The 20,682-nt window shown below is 32.6% G+C and overlaps 1 protein-coding gene across 1 annotated transcript; it reads left to right on the top strand.

Moving 5' to 3' along the window:
• Positions 1-4,204: 4,204 nt before the first annotated feature.
• LOC148600694 (uncharacterized) lies at positions 4,205-20,260 on the top strand. The gene is made up of 15 exons (XM_088555160.1): positions 4,205-4,387; positions 4,680-4,921; positions 5,290-5,468; positions 5,920-6,017; positions 6,369-6,640; positions 6,933-7,094; positions 9,286-9,326; positions 11,431-11,562; positions 13,741-13,854; positions 15,359-15,472; positions 15,989-17,229; positions 18,036-18,102; positions 18,774-18,884; positions 19,490-19,621; positions 20,044-20,260. The coding sequence occupies exons 1-15, from the start codon at positions 4,283-4,285 to the stop codon at positions 20,190-20,192; spliced, it is 3,159 nt and encodes a 1,052-aa protein (XP_088411286.1). The 5' UTR covers positions 4,205-4,282; the 3' UTR covers positions 20,193-20,260.
• Positions 20,261-20,682: the final 422 nt, after the last annotated feature.

Here is a 20,682-nt window from a genome sequence, read left to right as displayed (position 1 = left end):
TTTGTTTATATATTCGCCCATTGAATTCAAATTCATTATTTTCAAGTGCTTATTTTAAAAGTTTCAGTAATTCTCTTTTGGAGGGATTGAAATTTCGACTTTACATTCTGGTATTTTAGGCCACGCTTTATTAATAACATCTATTATTTCAGAGTGGTATAAATTTGTGTACATACTCGTAATACCAAACGAACCCAATAATATATCTCAGGGTGTTTTGACACTTTCAAGCTTATTTTTGAATGCAGACGAGTCTTTTTTATTTGTCCAGAACTGATTGACCACACTTTGATAAAATAAACTTTGTATTCTGCTACTTTTTTCCAATGGTTTATTGTAAAACGAAACAATTGACCTCCCTGGGATTTTTTATATTTTGAATTTTGTTTCTACTCTCTTTAATTCTTTCCCTGTCTTTGGAGCTTAAGTTTTGTACTTTTGGTAGAAAATAAAGAAATTAAAATCTACCTAATCGTTATGATTTATTGCTCACCAGATATTTGAATGTAACATTGTCAATGAAACTGTTATGTCGTAGATGATAAATGATTACATTAACACTTTGTAATATTTCTTTTGTGTGAGATTCTGATTCTTGAATTTGTTGATAATGTATTTCATCATTTAATTGTTTTCTAGCCATTCTAAAATATACCTCCTTGTCTAAAACAACCGTTGAGGACTTTGTGTCTGCTTTAATTATTATTCGATCATTCAGTCTTATTGTGTACAGTGCATTTCTTTCAAGTTTTAATAAGTTGTGTCGGAATGGTTTCATTGGTATTTTATTTAATACGATTCTTGTTGAAATGAAGGTTTCATTTGCACAGTTTGCTGCGTTCTGCGTTCATCTTGAATCCTGTTTTTGTTTGGAAGGGATTGAATTCATTAGATTCACCGGCAAATAAATATTAACATCGCATTTTTCTTCCTAGTTCTACAAAGTCTTGTATAAGAGATATTCTAGTATGTTTTGGTTTAATACTCCGAACAACTTTAGACTTTTGGCGAGTAGTAATATCTGATTATTTTCAAGGTTTTCTGTTGTGAGTTTATTGACAAAACTGAACCGTTTTTTGCATTGTTCATATACTTCTTTTGACGTTTCCTTCTTTATGTTTTATTTATTTATTTATTTATTTTTTGTTTTGTTTTGTTTTTTTGGTTTTTTTTTTCTTCTTGTTTTTTGTTTGTTTATTTTTGCTTGTTTTTTTTTTTTTTTTTTTTTTTTTTTTTTCTTCTTTCTTCCTTTTTTTTACCTCTGGCCTTAATTGACCTATTATACCGATTTAACATTATAGTGGATTAAATACGATCGGTTCTTCTGTTCGTTCTGAAGTATTTATTTTATGTTAGGTATTACCTTCTATTTTGATATTCTTTTTCAACATTCGAAAAAAGAAATCTCTCGGGTAATAATCAATAATCAAACTTATCAATTCCCTATTTTTTATTTTCGAGATACTTTTTCGAATTGCAAAAACGTGTTCTCTGATGCGAATGTTCTAATTGCCAATGGATTCAATATCTAATTTTGTTTCTCGAAATTTCAAATATTTGGAAAAAGGCTTCCCCGAGAAAATTGCGTTTGATACTGAGTGTATATCTAGAGATCTCTCGGAAGAACTATATTTGAATGGATATACTTTACAGTACGTAAATATGACAGTTCATTGTAAAAGCAGGAGTCCAATATTGTGGACTGAATCTTAAAACCAAAAACAAAAATCTTTTTCTCTTTTAGAGAATAAAAACATAACTTTTATAGTATTTTAATATTTCCATAAGACCTAACTGGTAAAATCTAATTGGAAGATATGTCTACACATGACTCTACATTCGTTGTAGTTTCGAAGATAAGCACCGTGTGTTGGGGAAGCAGTAATCCGACAATTTAGGTTTCCTATATTTCAACCACCTATGCTTTCAAAATGATCCAAATGAAATGGAAATGCCCAATATGTAACCAAAATATTGTTTGCCTTTATCTAATGTAAATAATGCTCAGGTCAGTGTTGTTTTTCTTCTGTGTATGAAGAAGAAGTATATGTTTGAAAACCTCTTCTTGACGTTGTAAATGTGGATGTCATCTGTACTAATTTTCTTTGAACAACATGTGAAATGTAGATATGCATCTTTATATCTGTTAACAATCAGTCGCGAAAAGCACATGTTAACAGAACGAATCTTGTCTCTTTCACCTACAACCGGTCTGTTATGAACCTTAAATGCATACCGAAGACTTTTCTCTCATCATACAAATTTCGATAAATACTCTCATTTTTTTTGCAATATCACGCAATCTTTGTTAAACGCCGGGTTCGACAAATTATACCAATCAGAAAGCGTGTTACACATCAAATCAAATTATATTTGTGTATAGACAAACAGTTAGCAGAATGACAGCAATGGCTTTGGCAATATTGTATTCATACACAACCAGTTTTGAAACTTTACTGCATTATTATTATTTTAAAGGAAGATAATGTTGGTAACCAGGTGAAGAATTTTACTTTTTTTTTTTTTGCTACTCACTTTTCTTATATTATATACTATGTATGGTGGTTTTACCCTTCTTACAGATTTTTTAAAATTCCTCGAGTAATTTGAGAGTCCCTGACAACAAAGGTTATTGTCTCACGTACTTTAAATGACATAAGGTTTTATCACAGTTGAAACAATCTAGGTGGAAATGACAGCTGGCGTTATGTTTTTACAAAACTGATTTTACCAAAAAAAAAAAAAAAAAAAACTGCTGCTTTTAAGATCTAGAGTTAACCACAAATGGACTTCTAATTCTAAAGGCATTGTATATTTTGTTAAGACCTAATACAGTATTTCGAGAAAAAATACATTGTTTGTGTGGAGTTTAGTTTCAAATGATTTTTATCAATATAACCATTAAATCAATGCAAACGTTTACATTTTGATTGAATGCATCAGTTTTACCATGTATATGAATTTGAGACATAGGCAACACTCTCATCATATATGTATATAATAGACTATTCAAGGACTAAAATAGATCGTAAAACTATCTTATCCGGTTCTTCTGCTCATTCGACGAGAACAAGAACATCCTGCTTTGCATCACGTGGTCATTTTAATTGATTAATTATCATCAATAATTATATTTCTTTTAAGGATATACAATAAAAATACCAAAGTTATTAACTCTGGGCAATGGTCATAATATATAGTAAACCGGTAAGTCGGTACATCAATGGCATAATCATTGTTAAAATGTTAGTCACTTTGAAACTACGACAATGATATAATGTATTTCTTAATTGATGTTTCTTTTGATATGATCCTACAATGAAAGTATAAACTCTGCACATTTTATTATCTATTTTAAACACAAAACAAAACAAACAAACAAACAAAAAATCAAATACTACTGATTATTATCAATTTACATATATTTGTCACCACTCTTGATAACTAAATTAACAGGCATCAAAGTTTTGCTGATCATTATAGGAATAATTTGGTTCCAGAATGTTGCATAGGGTAATTCAGAATTACGTTTTTGTTTTAGGGGAAAGACAAGTCTGTATGCTAACAACAAGTTTTAATATGACAATTTCATTAGTCAACAGATAGGTCCGTACAACAAATGGTATAATCATTGTTAAAATGTTAGATAGTTTTTAGTGGAGTCCGAGTTTCTCATTTGCTTTTTTGCTTTGTGTGTATGATTTTAATAACTATGTGTTCTCTGTTGTGTATATCTGTTTTCTATGTCTGGTCTTTGTCCCTGGATTGCATTCTTTTGATTACTGCTATAACCTTGGTTCCCTTGATTACTCCTTCATAAACATAACGCTCAATTTAAGCCTTTTTCAGTGCATTTATTTTCTTTTTATTTAAAATGTTATTCAAAATGGGTTGTTTACAACCGGATAAAATTTTAAATTATCAGTCAACTAAAGTAAGAAATTAATGTTTTACCATAACACATATGGATTTCATTTCATGCAGTATATCTATTGTTTGTGTGGAGACAATAGTTTTGTTATTCGATTACCAACTGACTTATGTTTCATGTGGTTTTGTTTTGATAATAGATATCATTCGCATGTAACAAATGATTTTAATGCCTTCAATAAGTCTTCAATAACCCACAATATAGATAACACTTTACAATGTGGTCGTTGTATTAAATCTTTGAAGTATTTCTTCATTATGACTAGACAATTTAAAACAAAACGATATAAAAGTATCAAATTTGGTGTTCATTCTAACGAATTAAAGAATTACACTTTCTTCTTTACTAAATATGATGCCTATTCTGGTCACATTTGTGTTAGCATGCAGTTTACGTTTTTCAGAATCCAGTCATTTTCGTGGAGGAATGATCACATGGAAACCTGATGGAAATAAGGCAAGATTTAATTTGCTTGAATTGCACTATTATAAATAACTTCTGATTGATATGAAATATATTGCTTTGTCATTTTATTTTTCAAGTATTTTGTTTTCCAAACATATTATAAGTGTTGTTTTCAAAATGTCTAAAACATTTTGAGGAGTAATGTTATAACATTTGCTAGGTGTTTCCTGTCAAAACAAAAAAGGCAAAGAGTACTGGCCGTAGCTGTAGTATTTTTATTGTTGATTATTTTTTGTTCCCATTAAAACTGATGCACAACAAAATAGATTAACTTATTCTGTAGATAACAATTACTTATCGCGTGGCATTTCGACGGGACTATTCGTCGGATCATATGTGCGATCAGCAAGGTGATTTAATGAATGGAGAAGGAACATTATCTTGTTATAATGGATGTACTGGCAATATTGTTAGCCCAATGTCTTATATTTGCACCGACTACAGTATAGACGAAAATTGGTCAACTGGTCAACGTGTTGTAGAGTACAGTTTTCCAACGACTGCAGATAACGTGTTTGTTTTTAGGTATGTTTCAATATCTATCAAAGTGGATCGACCTCTTTTTAACATAACCCGCCTTTTAGGTCATCAGTAGCATTCTCTTCCCTTATGCTTTGATTTAAGCCAAGTCATAGCAGACTTTAAGAATGAGTGTCACTGCTTCCCCGCTGGCATATAGCAGATAAAGTGGTGTGTTGTGACTTTGAGTGGTAATGTGTTCAAGTATGTCGGTGATCAATAGTAGTCAATTCCAAGCTTGAATGCTTCAATTGTTTTTCAAACTTCTTACATAAATATGTTGTCTTGATAAGCTGAATCGTAATCAGATACATTTAGTAGCTAATTTTCGTGTTTTTTTTTTTTGTTTTTTTTTTTTTTGTTTTTCTGCATAGGTACACATCTTGCTGCTGGATAAGTTCTCTTATAGTCGGGTCCAGCTCGTGGGTACTAAAAGCCGTCGCAAATATAAACCTTAGAAACGATATAGGCCGCATCAACACTTCGCCAGTATCAGCGATGCAACCTATTGTTCGATTAAAACTTGGCTGCAACTATGACTTACGTATTCCAGGTAAAACATCTTTCGCAAATACTTTATAAACTGCCAGCCAGAACTCAATAAAAGTTTTCAAACATTGAAATGAAGGATTAGATATTCGGTAGTTGGAATGAATTTGTTACAAATAGGCCTCACAATTCGTTTGTTGTATATTGTCCATTCAGTTAGGTGATTTTTCAACTCTGTATTGCCAAACATTTATATGCATTGATGTTGCTGCTCAACAGGCAAAATTCGTCGATATTTAAACATCTTCTTTTACTTCAAAACATATTTATGATAATCTATTTTATGGTTAAAATATTTAAAAAAAAGTATTATTTAGTTATTTAGTCTGAAAGCTAAATGTTGTAGTAGTTTTTTTGTGTGCTTTAGGTTACTATGTATCGTAATTAGACCTTTAATTTTCTGCTTGTAATATTTTTTTATTCGTGGTTAAAATTTTACCTTCTGACATTTACAGTAGCAGATGATGATGGTGATATAATACGTTGTCGCTGGGGCGAATCGGATGAGTGTTTTACGGTGTGCAATGGTGTTCCTGGTGCTGTTTTGGAAGAGGTATGCTAATACACGTTATCATGTGAAATTATGTTTATTTTGTAAAAAAAAAACGAATGTTTGTCTAGAAAGTTTTATCTGCACAAAAAATTGCGTTAATATCATTATACGAGAAATAAGTTTGACAAATTTGAATTGTTACATGTATGTATTTTTCAGTAGAGGTTTTATTTTGGTGATAGTAAAGGTATTTTATGTGTTTTTTCTCTGCTTGTTTCAAATGATCGCATTGAAAATAAACAATTTCAATCAAATACACAACTACGATATATGTAGAAAGTGAATGCAAAAGAAATTATTACACTCATGCATATCGTTGTCCATAGTATATGGTTTCCTAATCTATTTAAGGATGCGTGTGTCTTGCGTTGGACACCAACTACTACGACTGGTTTATACGCTGTTGCACTTCAAATTGAAGATTTCTCATCTACAACACAGAGTGAACCATATAGCAGTGTTCCTTTGCAATTTTTACTAGATGTATCTACTACAACTGATTCGTGTGGAAATAAACCGCAACTAGGAAACGATACAAATATAAATGACACTGTTACAAAATTAGAACCGGATGCAACGTTTTTCAAAACGCTCATTGCCAATACAGGATCTACAAGTGTTAGGTATGTTTTTTATTATGTACAGAACTATTGGAGTTTCAAATCAAATCTAAGCACATTAAAATATCAAAGTTATGATAACGTATTTTTCCCGACAACCTCTCAGTAAAATATTGTATTTCAACCATAAGCATGACTTGGTCTTGAACGTCCTTACTTTTACACACAATTATCTTCGATAAAAATGATAATAGTAGCAAACGTGAAAAACAGACGTCGACTTAGCATTGTGACAAAAACAATCAGAATCATAAATTACTATTTTTATCCTTTTGATTTTTTTTTCATGGAAAAGTATCACAGAATTTCTCACAGTGTCTCCAATCGGAACATTGACGACGCCGGTAGCGCCATTCGGAACTTCTGGAACTGAATGGTACATTAATGTTACTTGGACTCCTTCGCCTGACCAGAGCGGTAGTCATATATTTTGTTATGCTGCTGTAAATAGCTTGGGGTAAATAACTTTAGTGTCCTATTATTAGCATTAAGAAGGAGTACATGCTAAGACCAGGCAGTGGATGGCACATGACAAATTATGTTAAAAAAAAATCACCGACTTCATATCACAAATTCATCTTTTCTAAAAGTTGAAAGATGGTTTTCGATTATCTTCAACGATAGCAGAGAAATAAATACATTTAAATTCATTGACGAAAGAGTGACAAATCTTTGAATTGAGGCAAAATGTTGTTTCGTTGAAAGGGAACTTTAAAATCATTTTTTGAGCCAACCTTGTAGCAACAAATTGAGCGAGGTAAGATTTACCATTTGCAACCCATGTCATGATTTGCTTTTTTTTATGTTTCTCATCTTTAATGTCACCTTTAAATTTATAGAATTTGGCCAGTGCCATCAGTATTAAATCACTGTCTTATATTTTTATCACTAAATTTACAACTTTGCAATTTCTATAATAGTCCATGTGCTGGGAGGGTCCACCGTGCACTCCCCCCTCATCAACTTCATGGTGATTTTTAGATATCATTATACCTCCCATTACCGAATTAATTTATTGCCAAAGAATATTCTCGGATTTTTTTTCAGTAACAGCCTATATTTGTTACCCACTGCGTCAAAAAGCTAAGATTTTTGTGACTCAATTGTTTGACAGTCTAAGTCTTCCTGGAATAGCATTTATGAAAAAAAACTAAACATTTTTAGATATTATCGTGTAGCCAAATGTCTCATCTTTCTAATGATGACAAAACAGGTGTGATTACACTTAGAGTTTTAGGGTAAAATGAAAATAATGAACCCTTACCCCACCGAAAAATCAAATTTTTCAATGTCAAAACCCTTACAGTATTTATGCATCAGTTAAAAATGGTTTATTCGGTATTTTCTGTTTAATATTATCCCAATTTATAAATCCAGGGTTTTTTTGATGGATATTGCTGATTTTCGTAGTCAGAATTCATCCAAAAATGCAAAAACAAAAATGGGATTTTCGAATTTTTAGTAAAATTACAAGTTATATATATATATTATAAGCATTCATAATTTAGATAAAGATGTACAAAACATATCTGATCAATTCAGGCGCTTTGTTTTCCTTTTAAAATCGGAAAAATGGATAATTTCAGAATTTCAGAATTTTCTTCTACATCACTCGTTATTGTCTTTTATCAGAATCACCTAGTTTAAACAAGTTATTATGTGATACTGCACATTAATAAAATGTCTAAGCCTTAAAATGAGCCTAAGAAATAAATATTTGAACATTTTCATGCCATGTTAGCTGGGAAAATGCCACCCCTACCCATGAAAAAAAAATACCTCAACATGAACTAAAATGTTATTTTTTGGCAAATATAGGATGTACAATAGACATGTTGGGTTCTTTTGTTTTAATAAGCGATGTACCTAACATATTTTTTTCATTTCAGGCGCCATTTTTTCAGTTTCAATGTAACAATAATGAGTTTTTCATAAAAAGAGGAATTTTTCTGAAGTTAACATTTTCTTTAATTTCACCAATAATTGTATTTTTTTCCAAATACTGTACTTCAAACAAGCTTTTGTATATTCAAACTCAATTATATAGTTTCTTAGCTTTCTAATTAACCTGAGTAATAAATATTTGAACTTTTCCAAGACAAATTAGGTGAAAAATTGCCACCCCTATCCATGAGAAGAATACCTCAACAAGGACCAAAATGTTAATTTTAAGCATATAATAGATGCAAAAAATACGTGTTGGGTACTGGTGTTTTATATGTCGATGTAAAAAATGGGAGCATGGACAAGGTGCATTGGTAAGAAATCGTCCTTTGATTGTTTAGAAATGTCCTACGAGTTCTCCTTTAATTGTCACACCCGTCGTAGATAACAGAGGAAAAGAATACTATGTCACGGTTAGTATTAGGCAGCTGGATATTACATAAGGATTCATGAATATGAGCATATTTAATACCTATACCAATGTCTTGCACCATGACCAATTCCAATGTTCCCTATTCCCCATTGCTCTAAACTTAATCAGATGGGATGATTACCATATGCTTTATACTCAAATAAATGGGACGCTTACCTTATTCAAGAATTGCATTTCCTCAAAGTTTTTACTTCACATTGTATCATATCGGAAGAATGTAATATTTTTTACCTTGGCATAATGATATAAAGTAGCAAATGTGTCGTTACAGCCAATCATCAGACCAGGCTTGTATTACTGTAGAAGTACCCGGTGAGTCAGTGTTTATTTTAAATGTTTTTATTATATTTGAATAGTTCAGCGTTCTCGAGCAATATAGTCCATTTCGTCTAACCGAACTTTGCGTTTTTGCCACGCACCTAACTAGCTATATATAGGGAACTACGAGTACTTCAGTGGGGTACCCAATATACTAAAAGCATGCATATTAATTACAAATTGCGCAATCGATTGCCAGTTGACGGTTTCAATCCTTTATAAAATAAATGTTGATTTCATATTATAAAAACAAAATATTGTGATTTCATTTTTGTTTTCTGGATCTTTTAAATTAAAATATAAGAATTTATTCAATTGTTGGGTAGATTATGGGGACGGTTTACGCTGCAACATAAACCGCCTTGGGGGATAATCAGCGTAAACCGACCCAAAGTCGTTTAAATCCCATAATCTAACCAGCAGTTTAAGCAATCCTTACACCAATGATGTTACAGAAGTCGGTTCAAGGGGATCAAATTGGGGAGGGGTCGGACAGAAGAGATGTTTTTCTTTTCCAATGTGTGAACATCGTTTAAGATGAACCACTTTTTATTTGGGTACAGGGAGTTTTCGAAAGAGTGTGCGTGGGGTATTGTATGTATACCAACTAATTGTTAGTGTCTTTAATTGAACTTGACGTAACATCAAGGTTATAAATAAAGCCATTATAAAACTTACATCAACTGAAAAATTGAAATAACATATGTATATAAGAGTTAAAGCAAATGCAATATAAATCAAAATGTTACGATCAAAACAACCTCTTCTTAAACAAAAGAAAACTGTTGGCATGGCTCACTCTGACATAACCCCACCCCGCTCACTGTCCCTTATATATGTATATCTAAAACAATAGGAGTTGCACATTAACATCATATGATAAAAATGTGAAAAATCTGCCTCATATAAGAGGAGCTGCGAAAAGAGAAAATGGTTCATCCTTGAATGACGAATGCTAAAGTCTGCGTTTTGCATAAAGAAACCTCAAAGTGTGTAAGATGAAGAAAAGTGGTACACAGCGGCATCATATCATGAAGTATAAGAGTAATCTAGGGAACTAAGGTTCTAGCGAAAATCAAAAGAGAGTAATCCAGGGACAAAGACCAAACATAGTAAACAGACATACACAACAAAGAACATTAAGTAATTAAAATAATATATACAAAGGATCAAAAGCAAATGAGCATTAAGCAATCATTAAATATTCAGTTGTTTCAAATAAATTGCGAATTGGAACGTAAGACGAACTGGCGAACGATTCAACTGAATAATCAATATAAGGATTACGCATTGCGAATACAGATACTTAATTGTGAAATCATAGTGATAGTCATAACTTCCGTTTTTAAATGTGGCCATCTGTTAAGGAGCTTACAGTAACTAAAGTTTAATTGAAGCCAAAATTTCCCTAAGTTGACTTTGATGACAAGGCTAAAGTCTCATATCCGATGCATAGGTTAATAGCCATGTTTTAACTTGTTGTGATTGACCTAGGCGCCAAAGGCAAAATAGATGTACTACTCATGATTATGGAAAACGCATTAGTACGATCGCCGGTTCTATAATTAACAGGAGAGAAAAAACATTCTTGTAAGGTTGAGTGCATGTAAAGTCGGGAGCGTAAACATTACCATGGCAGCTTATTTTTACTTTGTGAATAGGATTGTTGTGCAATACAACAATCTCGTAAATCATTTGCTAGTTTCGATGATTGGATAAAAATCGCATTTTACCTTCTACAAAGATAAGGATGGTCAAAACATGGCATACGCATGTGTTGATTACGAAAATTACGTAATCAGCTTATTAATACCAGATAATTCGACCCAAAGACATTTCGGACTTTTAAACATTTTATTACATGACAATTAGGAAAATGTATTTGGTCAAATGAAAACCGTACATCAAAGCCAATTTTACTTTTTGGACCTAAATAAAGACATTATATTATATTATGAATAACAATGATTATAAATGGTATTTAAATTTCATTTCAAGTTTCACCTTCCTCACATCACTGCCTAATAACAATATATCTACATGTCAATTATCTTAAGTCTTAAAACAAATGTTATAACCATATATTTATAATGTTAAGGTTTGGATTTCTGTAACAATACAGTGACCAGAACAGAAGTTTTATGTCAAAATGGAGGAACATGTCTCAATGGTTTGCAGAACTATACATGCCTGTGTCCAGCTTCATACACAGGTGATCAATGCATGGAAGGTATGTTATGATACGTTTGTTATTCGAAAGCACAAACACACAAACACACACACTTACAAACTCTCACACCCATTTAACAAGAGAGAGAGAGAAATACTTTTGAAATTATATATATACTTGATCTGATCACTTTGAATAAAGTACTTTACGTTACAAAAGAACACTCATATATTGTATACAATATTGCAAAAGAGTAAACAAGGGAACTAAGGTTATAGCGGTAATCAAAAGAATATAATCCAGGGACAAAGACCAGACACACACAACAAAGAACATAAAGTAACTAAAATCATACATACAAAGTAACAAAAGTAAATGAGCAACTCGGACTCCACTAAAAACTGGGAACATGGACCAGGTGCACCGGTAGGGTAAGCGTCCTCTGCTTTTCTAGAAACACCCGCCGAGTTGCTCATAAAAAGTCAAGCCCTGGGTATACAAACGAGGAAAGGTAAACTATGACCCGTTGAATTTCAGAATATTGTATGCATGTTTGGTGTTGTACATTTCACGGTATTATAAACAACCAAAAAACAAATAAAACTATGCTTTCGATTAAATCTTTTAACATCTTTGATTTAGTGTGCGCATGCTTATGTCATGATAACTTTACATTGATATGCAAAATTTGTAATAATATACCAGGATTTATATTAAAATCAGGTATAACAGCTGGTATATTTTTAAATTAGTATAATGACAGTCTGATTTAATGATAGCTTAATAAAAGAATTGTGCTGTGTTTGTTTGAACACATTACATATTGCGATTAATTCGATTAACTCTTAGGAGGAGGACTTTGATCTTGTTCACCTTTGAACTAATGGACATTGATCTTAACTATTTGATCATTATCTATCTAACGTTTTTTGTTAATACTTATTTATAGTCAACTCCTTGATTCAAAAATGCATTTATATTTTGAATTTGGAGCTTCACTATTTAATCTTCAGAGGTTATTGTTCATCTTTATTTCAGCAGCTTATGCACATAATCATGATAATGTCATAGGAGATCAGTACAAATGAACAGAATATGTTATCATCCAGTCTGCAATTTAAAACCATAGTGCAAGAAACTTTGTCAGATACAGGACCAAGAATGTCCATTTAATAAGATAGAACTTTGAAAAAGAGTAATCAAGGGAACAAAGATTATAGCGGTAATCAAAAGAATGTAATCCAGGGACAAAGACCAGACATGGAAAACAGACATACACAACAAAGAACATAAAGTAAAAAAAAAATCATACATACAAACTAACAAAAGCGAATGAGCAACTTGGACTCCAATAAAAACTGGGAGCATGGACCGGGTGTACAGGTAGGGTAAGCGTCCTTTGCTTTTCTAGAAACACCCGCCGAGTTGCTCATAAAAAGTCTGGTCCGAGGTAGACAAACGAGGAAAGGAAAACTATGAACCGTTGAATAAATCAGTTTTCATGGTGCAGATGGATACACCATAACGATCTACGAGTTCATGATGACGACCATAAAACTTCTGTAGTGATGACTTCAATCTTGCAGCAACATAACCCTGTTCTAGAAGTCTACTTGTTAGAGTTCTAGCGCGATACAAAAAGTCTGCGTAGTTTCGGCAAGCGCTGGTATAACGTATGAGTTGTGATATGAACACTCCATACGCAGGTGCTGAAGGGATGTTGCCACAGATGAATGGAAAGATGACAATTCTGAATGAAATTCATCACGTTTCTCGTAAAGTTTGGTCAATAGTTTTCCCTTAACATCGAGTTTTAAGTGTAGGTCACTCAGTAAGAGGCTGACTTCACAGTATCTGTAGTATCCTTTATCTCGAGTTCTTTGGGGTAGATGCAATGTATCAAATCCCATAAATTAGGATTGTTTAAAGATAATACGTCATCTATATAGCGGAAACTGAGATTAAAGGATCTGGCCAAACGATATTCTTTCTTTCGGATCAGATCAGCAATAAAGTCAGCCTCATGAGAGTGCAGGAATAGGTCAGCAAGTAAAGGAGCACAATTTGTTCCCATTGGAATGACGACCGTTTGTTGAAAAACACGTCCACCACACTAGATACATATGTTGTCCATTAAAAATTCCAGCATTTGAAAAGGTTTTGTTCTTACAAAAAGAGAGAGTATGGTATTGACCCTTAAATATACAGAATACCTAGATATCATTTTTTTATTTATAGAAATAAATCTTTGTGAAGGAGCAACGTGTTATAACGGAGGTAGCTGCGTTGCAGGTTCTACTAGTTACAATTGTTCTTGTCCTGCCTCTCACACGGGAGATCACTGTCAAACTGGTATATTACGAATTATATTATTATTATAACTGGTGCATTCATGAATTAATGGCACACGTACAGTAACCTCAATTGTCTCAAATAGTGCCATATTAGAAAGTATTTTACCTATTTTGGGATACTTTTTGTACTTTTTCTTGGATTACGGGTATTTTTTAGGTTCTGTAATCTCTTTATAGTTTCCAATTTTATTGTCTTTCAAAATTACCTTTTTAACAAATGGTTTTGTTCTTACAAGTTTAAATTCATTACCTCTAAATTTTAACGAGTGTAAAACTGAACTGTACAACAGTGCTTCGTACTTTTTTGGGAAAACGAATGATCGTGCCTTGTTTTATATAGGATCATTGTACTGGGTTATTTATTGTGGAAGCTATTCACCGCAGGTTTTTTGTCTAAGTAAACGCAGCACAATTTTGTAAAGCCACATACGTTTTCTATCGTCACGCAAATGTTACTTTATCTTCTGTGTTATGTATGTCTGTTTTCCATGTCTGGTGTTTATCCCTGGATTGCGTTCTTTTGATTGTCCCTGTGGCCTTTGTTCCCTTGGTTGCCCTTTCAGACATTTTAGACCAATATATTTATAAACAAAATTCCATTACGTATTGCAAAATCGGTAGCCATCTCATACATGCGTAAGTGTTGCGTTTTAAGCAGATTTAATTGTTTCAGTAGAGCTAAAGTATGCATAGTAGACAACATAAAAGATAAAATATACAAGCTTTTTGACTGTTGCGATATTCTGCAATATGACATGTTTCATTCCCAATCTTCAATTAGTAGTACTTGACAACATGCTTCTCTTACTTTCGATTTTCGGACGTTTCAGCTACCGTTGACTAACAGTCCATTAGGAAATCAAAACACTCTCCATTTTTGTTAGAGTTATATATAAGGTTAATAAGGCCAAACAATTGTCCTGGGGAGTGAGTAATCTTTAGATTCTTTCCATTTTCAGTTACCGAAGCCCAAAAACCTAATTACCCCGCACACATCTTCTTTACCTAATTCATAATTGCTTTATTATCACGGATAATGCGCCACGTGAATTTCATATGATGATGATGATTATCGTTGATACGATTTTAAAACACAGTCTAAGTAAGAAATCGCATGTTTCATTGAATTTAGTTCTTTCATTTAATTATCGTGTTTCAAATACTCTATTCCGTATTCCCAATTCGACATGGGTCGATTCCTGTTTGAATGGGTAGTTAACCAAATACTTTATATCCAATTTTTAAATTGTAATTTGTACGTTTTTGAAGAAAAATAATCAGATTTCTCATGCCTGATATTTCGGAAACCGTCGCTGTTTTAATTAAATTATATGCCACTGTGCCACTAAGCGTAAAGTTATCTTTAAATATATATATACATATATACATATATATATATATATATATATATATATATATATGTATATATGTATATATATATATATATATATATATATATATATATATATATATATATGTCAAAGGCAGCTATATATTTTTAGATATTGATTTCTGTAACGGAACACTTTGCTTGAATGGAGGCACTTGCATTGATGGCTTATTTACGTACCATTGTAGCTGCCCGCAAACCAAAAGTGGTACTCATTGTGAATTAGGTAAGATATTCAACTTCAATGCCAAATTTATCTACATTTTTTTCCAGAAAAGAACTTTGGCTGTATTTAGGTAATAATTGATCTTGTTACTTAAACTAGTGGCTCCAAGGAACCCGGACGCCAACCTGGTTCATTGTTAGGCCTTCCAAAGGCAGTGATCCTAGTATATTATCTTCCTACTACTTTGATTCTAGATACTTTTGTATCCCTTGTCATCAAGATCGTTTTGTCATGGGCCATTGCAGTAACATATCCTAAGGAATATTCATACCAAGTTGGATTCTTACTGGTCTAGTTACTGAAGTGGTAACGAGTGTTGCAAAATAATATTGACGAGAACGATGGATTGCGACATTGACAAACGCCTAGTTGTGGCAATAGCTCACACGGCCTTTCGGGTAAAGTGAGCTTAAAAGATGGGGTGATTAACATTTTTTTACATCATATGAAATGTCAAAAATTGTCATGATAATACTACAACTTGTTTGTTTTTTTTTACATTTGTTTATTTAATAGGCACCGAGAATAAAGGAACTGAATTCATATTTGGATACATACCTAATGCTTATACAAGTGATCCAAAGCTAGACATTTTTATTACAACCGATTTTCAAGAGGCCAATGTGCAGATATCAACACCGCTTTTTTCTCCTGAAAAGACAGCGTTTACGGTCAAACCAGGACAGGTGCATACACATGTTGTAAGAACGGATTTACAGGGTATCGCAGGAAATGTTGAGGGCAAAGGTATTTACGTGGTTTCTGATAAGGACATTGTAGTGTATGCCAATAATAAAGAGGAGTTTTCAACGGATAGCTACCTTGTCTTACCGACAGATGTTTTGGGTAAGGAACACAACGTTATTTCCTATGACGAAAGATCAACATTCATGGTAGTAGGAGCAGACAATGGGACTGAAGTAACCTTGCATCTGAGTACCACTTCAGTAGGAGTCATATTTAATGAAACATTATATAAAGGAGGTGAAACATTCGCCGTAATTCTAGACAAATTCCAGACAGTTCTCTTATCAGCTATAGAAGGTGACCTCACAGGTACTTATGTCGTTGGATCTAAGCCAATAGCTGTTGTAAGTGGGAGCATTTGCGCAAAAATTGGAGGTAGTTCCTGTGATCATTTAGTCCAACAAATACCATCTATAGATAAATGGGGAACAGAATTTGTGACTGTTGGCATGCCGGGATGTTCACAACCAGACACATTCAAAATAGTCAGTAGTGTAGCCAATACCTTTGTCAATGTGCAAGGTTATTCTAATATTACATTAATTAAACCAGGTGATTTCTACTCCGTCGTTATACCGAACATTGAATCAAGAATAATTTTGGCCAATTATCCAATAGCTGTAGTGCTATTTGTCCACGGAAATTGCAATGAAACACAAACTGGGGATCCTTCAATGATAATAATTCCCCCCATTAATCAATATTCCTCCGATTACACATTTTTGACGGTAGACCTCGTGTCAAAAGAATTTGAAAATTTTGTTGTTATTGTCATATCTGATGATTTTATACCTGGGCTTCGGTTGGATAATAATGCGATACATAATGCGAACTGGAGTTCTGTCCATGGCCGAAATGATATAAAATTTGCAGATGTAAAGATAAGCAGTGGGGCACATACCCTTAGGCACATTTTCCCAACAGTGACTTTTATGGCAATTTCTACAGGAATACAACACTTTATTTCATATGGATATACAGCAGGATTTAGATTCCATAAACAGACTCCAGTAAGTATTATCTTAAAATGTACCTGATATAATCTTTAATGAATTACTGTTTTTGTTTATTTAATGTCACATAAATATAATTGTTTCACATGTTCACGTTGCGTTTAAGTGCCCGATAAAGAAGCAGATACAGTTATATAAAACTCTTTTTCTGCCGAAAGATGGGTATTCTAACATATGGCATATGGTAAATCGCAACTATTTAATTGAAAAAAAAAACAAAAACAAAAAACAAAAACAAACAAAAACAAAAAACAAAAAATCAAGCAAAATCTTTTTATCCAGTTGTTGTTACATACGAGGTGTATTATTTCATATTTAATCTTATCACTTTTTCGTCTTTCGTGAAGTGCATAAATTATTGAAAGTTACTGCTCTTCAAATTGACATTTATTATGGAATTTAGTTGCATCTTCTCATTTAGCTATTCCCCTGTCAGTTAAACAAATTACCAAGAATTTGTATTTCATTTGAAAATAAAAGATCGTGTGTTGAGAGTATTAACTTGTAAAAAAAGAATGTGAACAGTAGGTTGGCAATATATCTACCGTTTCTATTTGTTTGAAGATATTTAAAACATACAAGTATGCTTATCAAATTAAATTGTACCTTACTCGAAAAGTACGTTCTAACTTAACTTTTGTATTACATTGGATTTCACAAGAGCATGAATTCAGAATACTCTGATTAAAAGACGTACAAAGCTAGCTTAAAAGTGATCATAACTATTTGTTCCAAGCAGTCTTCTATTTGCTTGAGGTGTCCTTTGTTTATCGTCTACATCTTTGATTTATATTTTTTTGAAGAATTGCTCTGAAGTTGTTTTAAATTCTGACGGTGGATTTGGAAATGACAGTTGCTACTTTGGAATAGGTATATGTCGTTGAAGTAGGAAGGCTATAATCAATTATCCACACACACACACACACACACACACACACATACAGGCAGTTAGAATTACTTGCCATTACAATATTATATAGTTTTTCTTAATAAAAAAATACATAACTCTCCTCTTATGAGCAGTATTATACAAAAATGTTTTTACGACTGTGAAAATGCAAATTTGAAAGCTCAAATTGATATATTGTTGGTGTTTAACCCCAAAGCAGCAGTCTTTCAGCTATATTTGAGCGATGAAAATAAAAATTGTGATAAAATGAATCTTGTTATGATGATGAAATAAAAAGTTGGAAGGGACACAAGAGTAATAGGGTCGACCAAGTTCAGGTTTTCCGTAATATATGGCCTGACGACTCCAGCATGTAGCATGCACGTGGTAAACTATTCCACCATTTAGGGCGCACAACCCGCTTACTCTGTAGGCAGAGTGCACTAGCCTCTTGCAAAGGTTCTGATCATTATTTAGTCGCCTGTTTAACGACAAGCTAAGCGATGCTGCGGGCCTATTCGTCTGACACTCATATCCACACGGGACTTGACAGTTAAGAGAGCTTAGATAATTCATTAATAAATAATCGCGCGGACAACATAAATTATAACATTTATAACTTTGTTATTATTCTAATTGTTTTTTGTTACAGATCCTTGTCAAGATGTTCAGTGCATGAACAATGGAATATGTGAACCTGTCGGATGGATAGATTTTGTGTGTACTTGTACTGCAGGTTACACTGGACGCTTATGCCATATAGGTATATGTGATAACAAGCGATACTCCGGAAAAGATAATATTTAACTAAATCTTCCAACTTTTCAGAAAAGAAACTACTACGTCCTCGTAATTGATTACCATGATATGATATGTATTACAATATATATGTTCTTTTAGAATAGTGTGAAATATCATATATCTTGTCTTTATACGTGAAATCCCATTTATAAAGAACATGGCAGTGATCAATCGACATGTCTCTGTCAGACTTACTCAAGTCAGAATGTCCCAAACGAATATCAATCAGCCAATCACAAAACTTATGTTGGAATTACAATTAGTTATAGAGAAAAATCTATATAATAAATAAAATAATCAATTTGTTATCGAAAATAAAAAAAATATAGTTAACCGTGACGAGCACTCTAGAAGATTGAACTCATGCGCGGAAAAAAATCCGCGTAATCGTTCAGTCTTTTTGGCATATTTTGGTCATTCTTATTTCCAATTAATTATGTTTTAAATCTTTTTTCCGTCCAATTGAATTTAAGTTATACAAGTTTTTCCTGGACTGTTGATAAAATTGCCTGTGTACGGTTTTTTAATGACGCAAAAATTCTGGTTAGTGCTTTAGTACTTTTTCAGACATTGATTACTGCCATACTTCAAATGCCGTGAAAGATATTCTCTGTGAAAATGGAGGGACATGTCTAGATGGTTTGCTCGACTACTCATGTCTTTGTCCAGACACACATACTGGGGATTTTTGCGAAGATGGTAAGTTCAAGTATATTACTAACAATATATTGTACCCTTAATCAGCAGTTTGCATTTTTAGTGTATGTGCTTATTATATCATTTAGGACTTTATTGTTATAATATTTATTTTTTAAATGTATCTTGTGGTACGCTCATTTCATGGGAAATGACGAAACCATATAAGTTGATGAATTGGTTAATATCTATTCCTATTTACATTTACCTTTCAAATCAGTATATTTCTTCTAGAGTTAAAATTAGGTATCTCGTTTGAGATATTAAGATCAACATAGCGCTAACTATGTTTTAAAGGCCTTTATTAACGAAATTAATTTGAAAGTAGTTCTGTTTGAGTGCCCGCGGTGTCTATGAAAAAGAAAAAGGGTTAATCGAAAACATTATTAACTTATTTTGTTACCATTTTCAAACCTTATTTGTAGAGATAAGCAGCATTGGTTACGTTGCAAGTGTAGTGGTCCTCAGCACTGGGTTGGCATTGTCTGGTGGTATTATGCTTTATGCTGTCTACAATGTATTTACTACTGTGAATAATGGACCAAATATGGCAGGATATTCACCTTTTGACTAAATGTTATATATTTGTTTTAATTTTTGATATACTAATTTGTGGCGCAAATAAATTTGATTTATATACTGTATAGTCTTAAATCTTTCGTTCGTTTATTATAAGTGTTTGATAAAACCAGCATGCATAATGATAATGTTGAGGTTGTGACAGAAAGTATATATATAACCTGGAGTTACGTAATTGCTTGTGGCGAATTCTAATACAGTATCTTTTGCGACATTGAAACTTATATTTGTCTATAAGGAGACGTGTTCAGGTTGCCATAAACAATACATTGTTAACTAATTGACGTAGATGAAATAAAGATTATTATGCAAATTACTCATAAAACAAACATAGACACGTGTATAAGCTCTATGTCAATGCGAAGCGAAGTATTAACAGAGCTATTCCGACTTTGTGGTAAAAAAAAGGTTATCTCTCTTATTCAAATCTTCTCTCTTTATGGCAATATATATATCAGTGGTCTACACAGGCAAGAATATTTCAC

The sequence above is a fragment of the Perna viridis genome, chromosome 12, assembly GCF_037379345.1.
Source record: "Perna viridis isolate PV_CMFRI_1.1 ecotype Kerala chromosome 12, ASM3737934v1, whole genome shotgun sequence".
In the NCBI taxonomy this organism is placed as follows: Eukaryota; Metazoa; Mollusca; class Bivalvia; order Mytilida; family Mytilidae; genus Perna; species Perna viridis.
Note: the sequence above shows the minus strand (reverse complement) of the source record. Positions and strands in the feature narration are given on the sequence as shown.

What these genes read in the sequence shown, in the direction of transcription:
- LOC148600694 (XM_088555160.1), top strand. Translation starts at nt 4,283, where the DNA reads ATGATGCCTATTCTGGTCACATTTGTGTTAGCATGCAGTTTACGTTTT. An exon ending in GGAAACCTGATGGAAATAAG is followed by an intron (nt 4,388 to 4,679) that starts GCAAGATTTAAT and finishes CTTATTCTGTAG; the next exon opens with ATAACAATTACTTATCGCGT. An exon ending in GGGAGATCACTGTCAAACTG is followed by an intron (nt 13,855 to 15,358) that starts GTATATTACGAA and finishes ATATATTTTTAG; the next exon opens with ATATTGATTTCTGTAACGGA.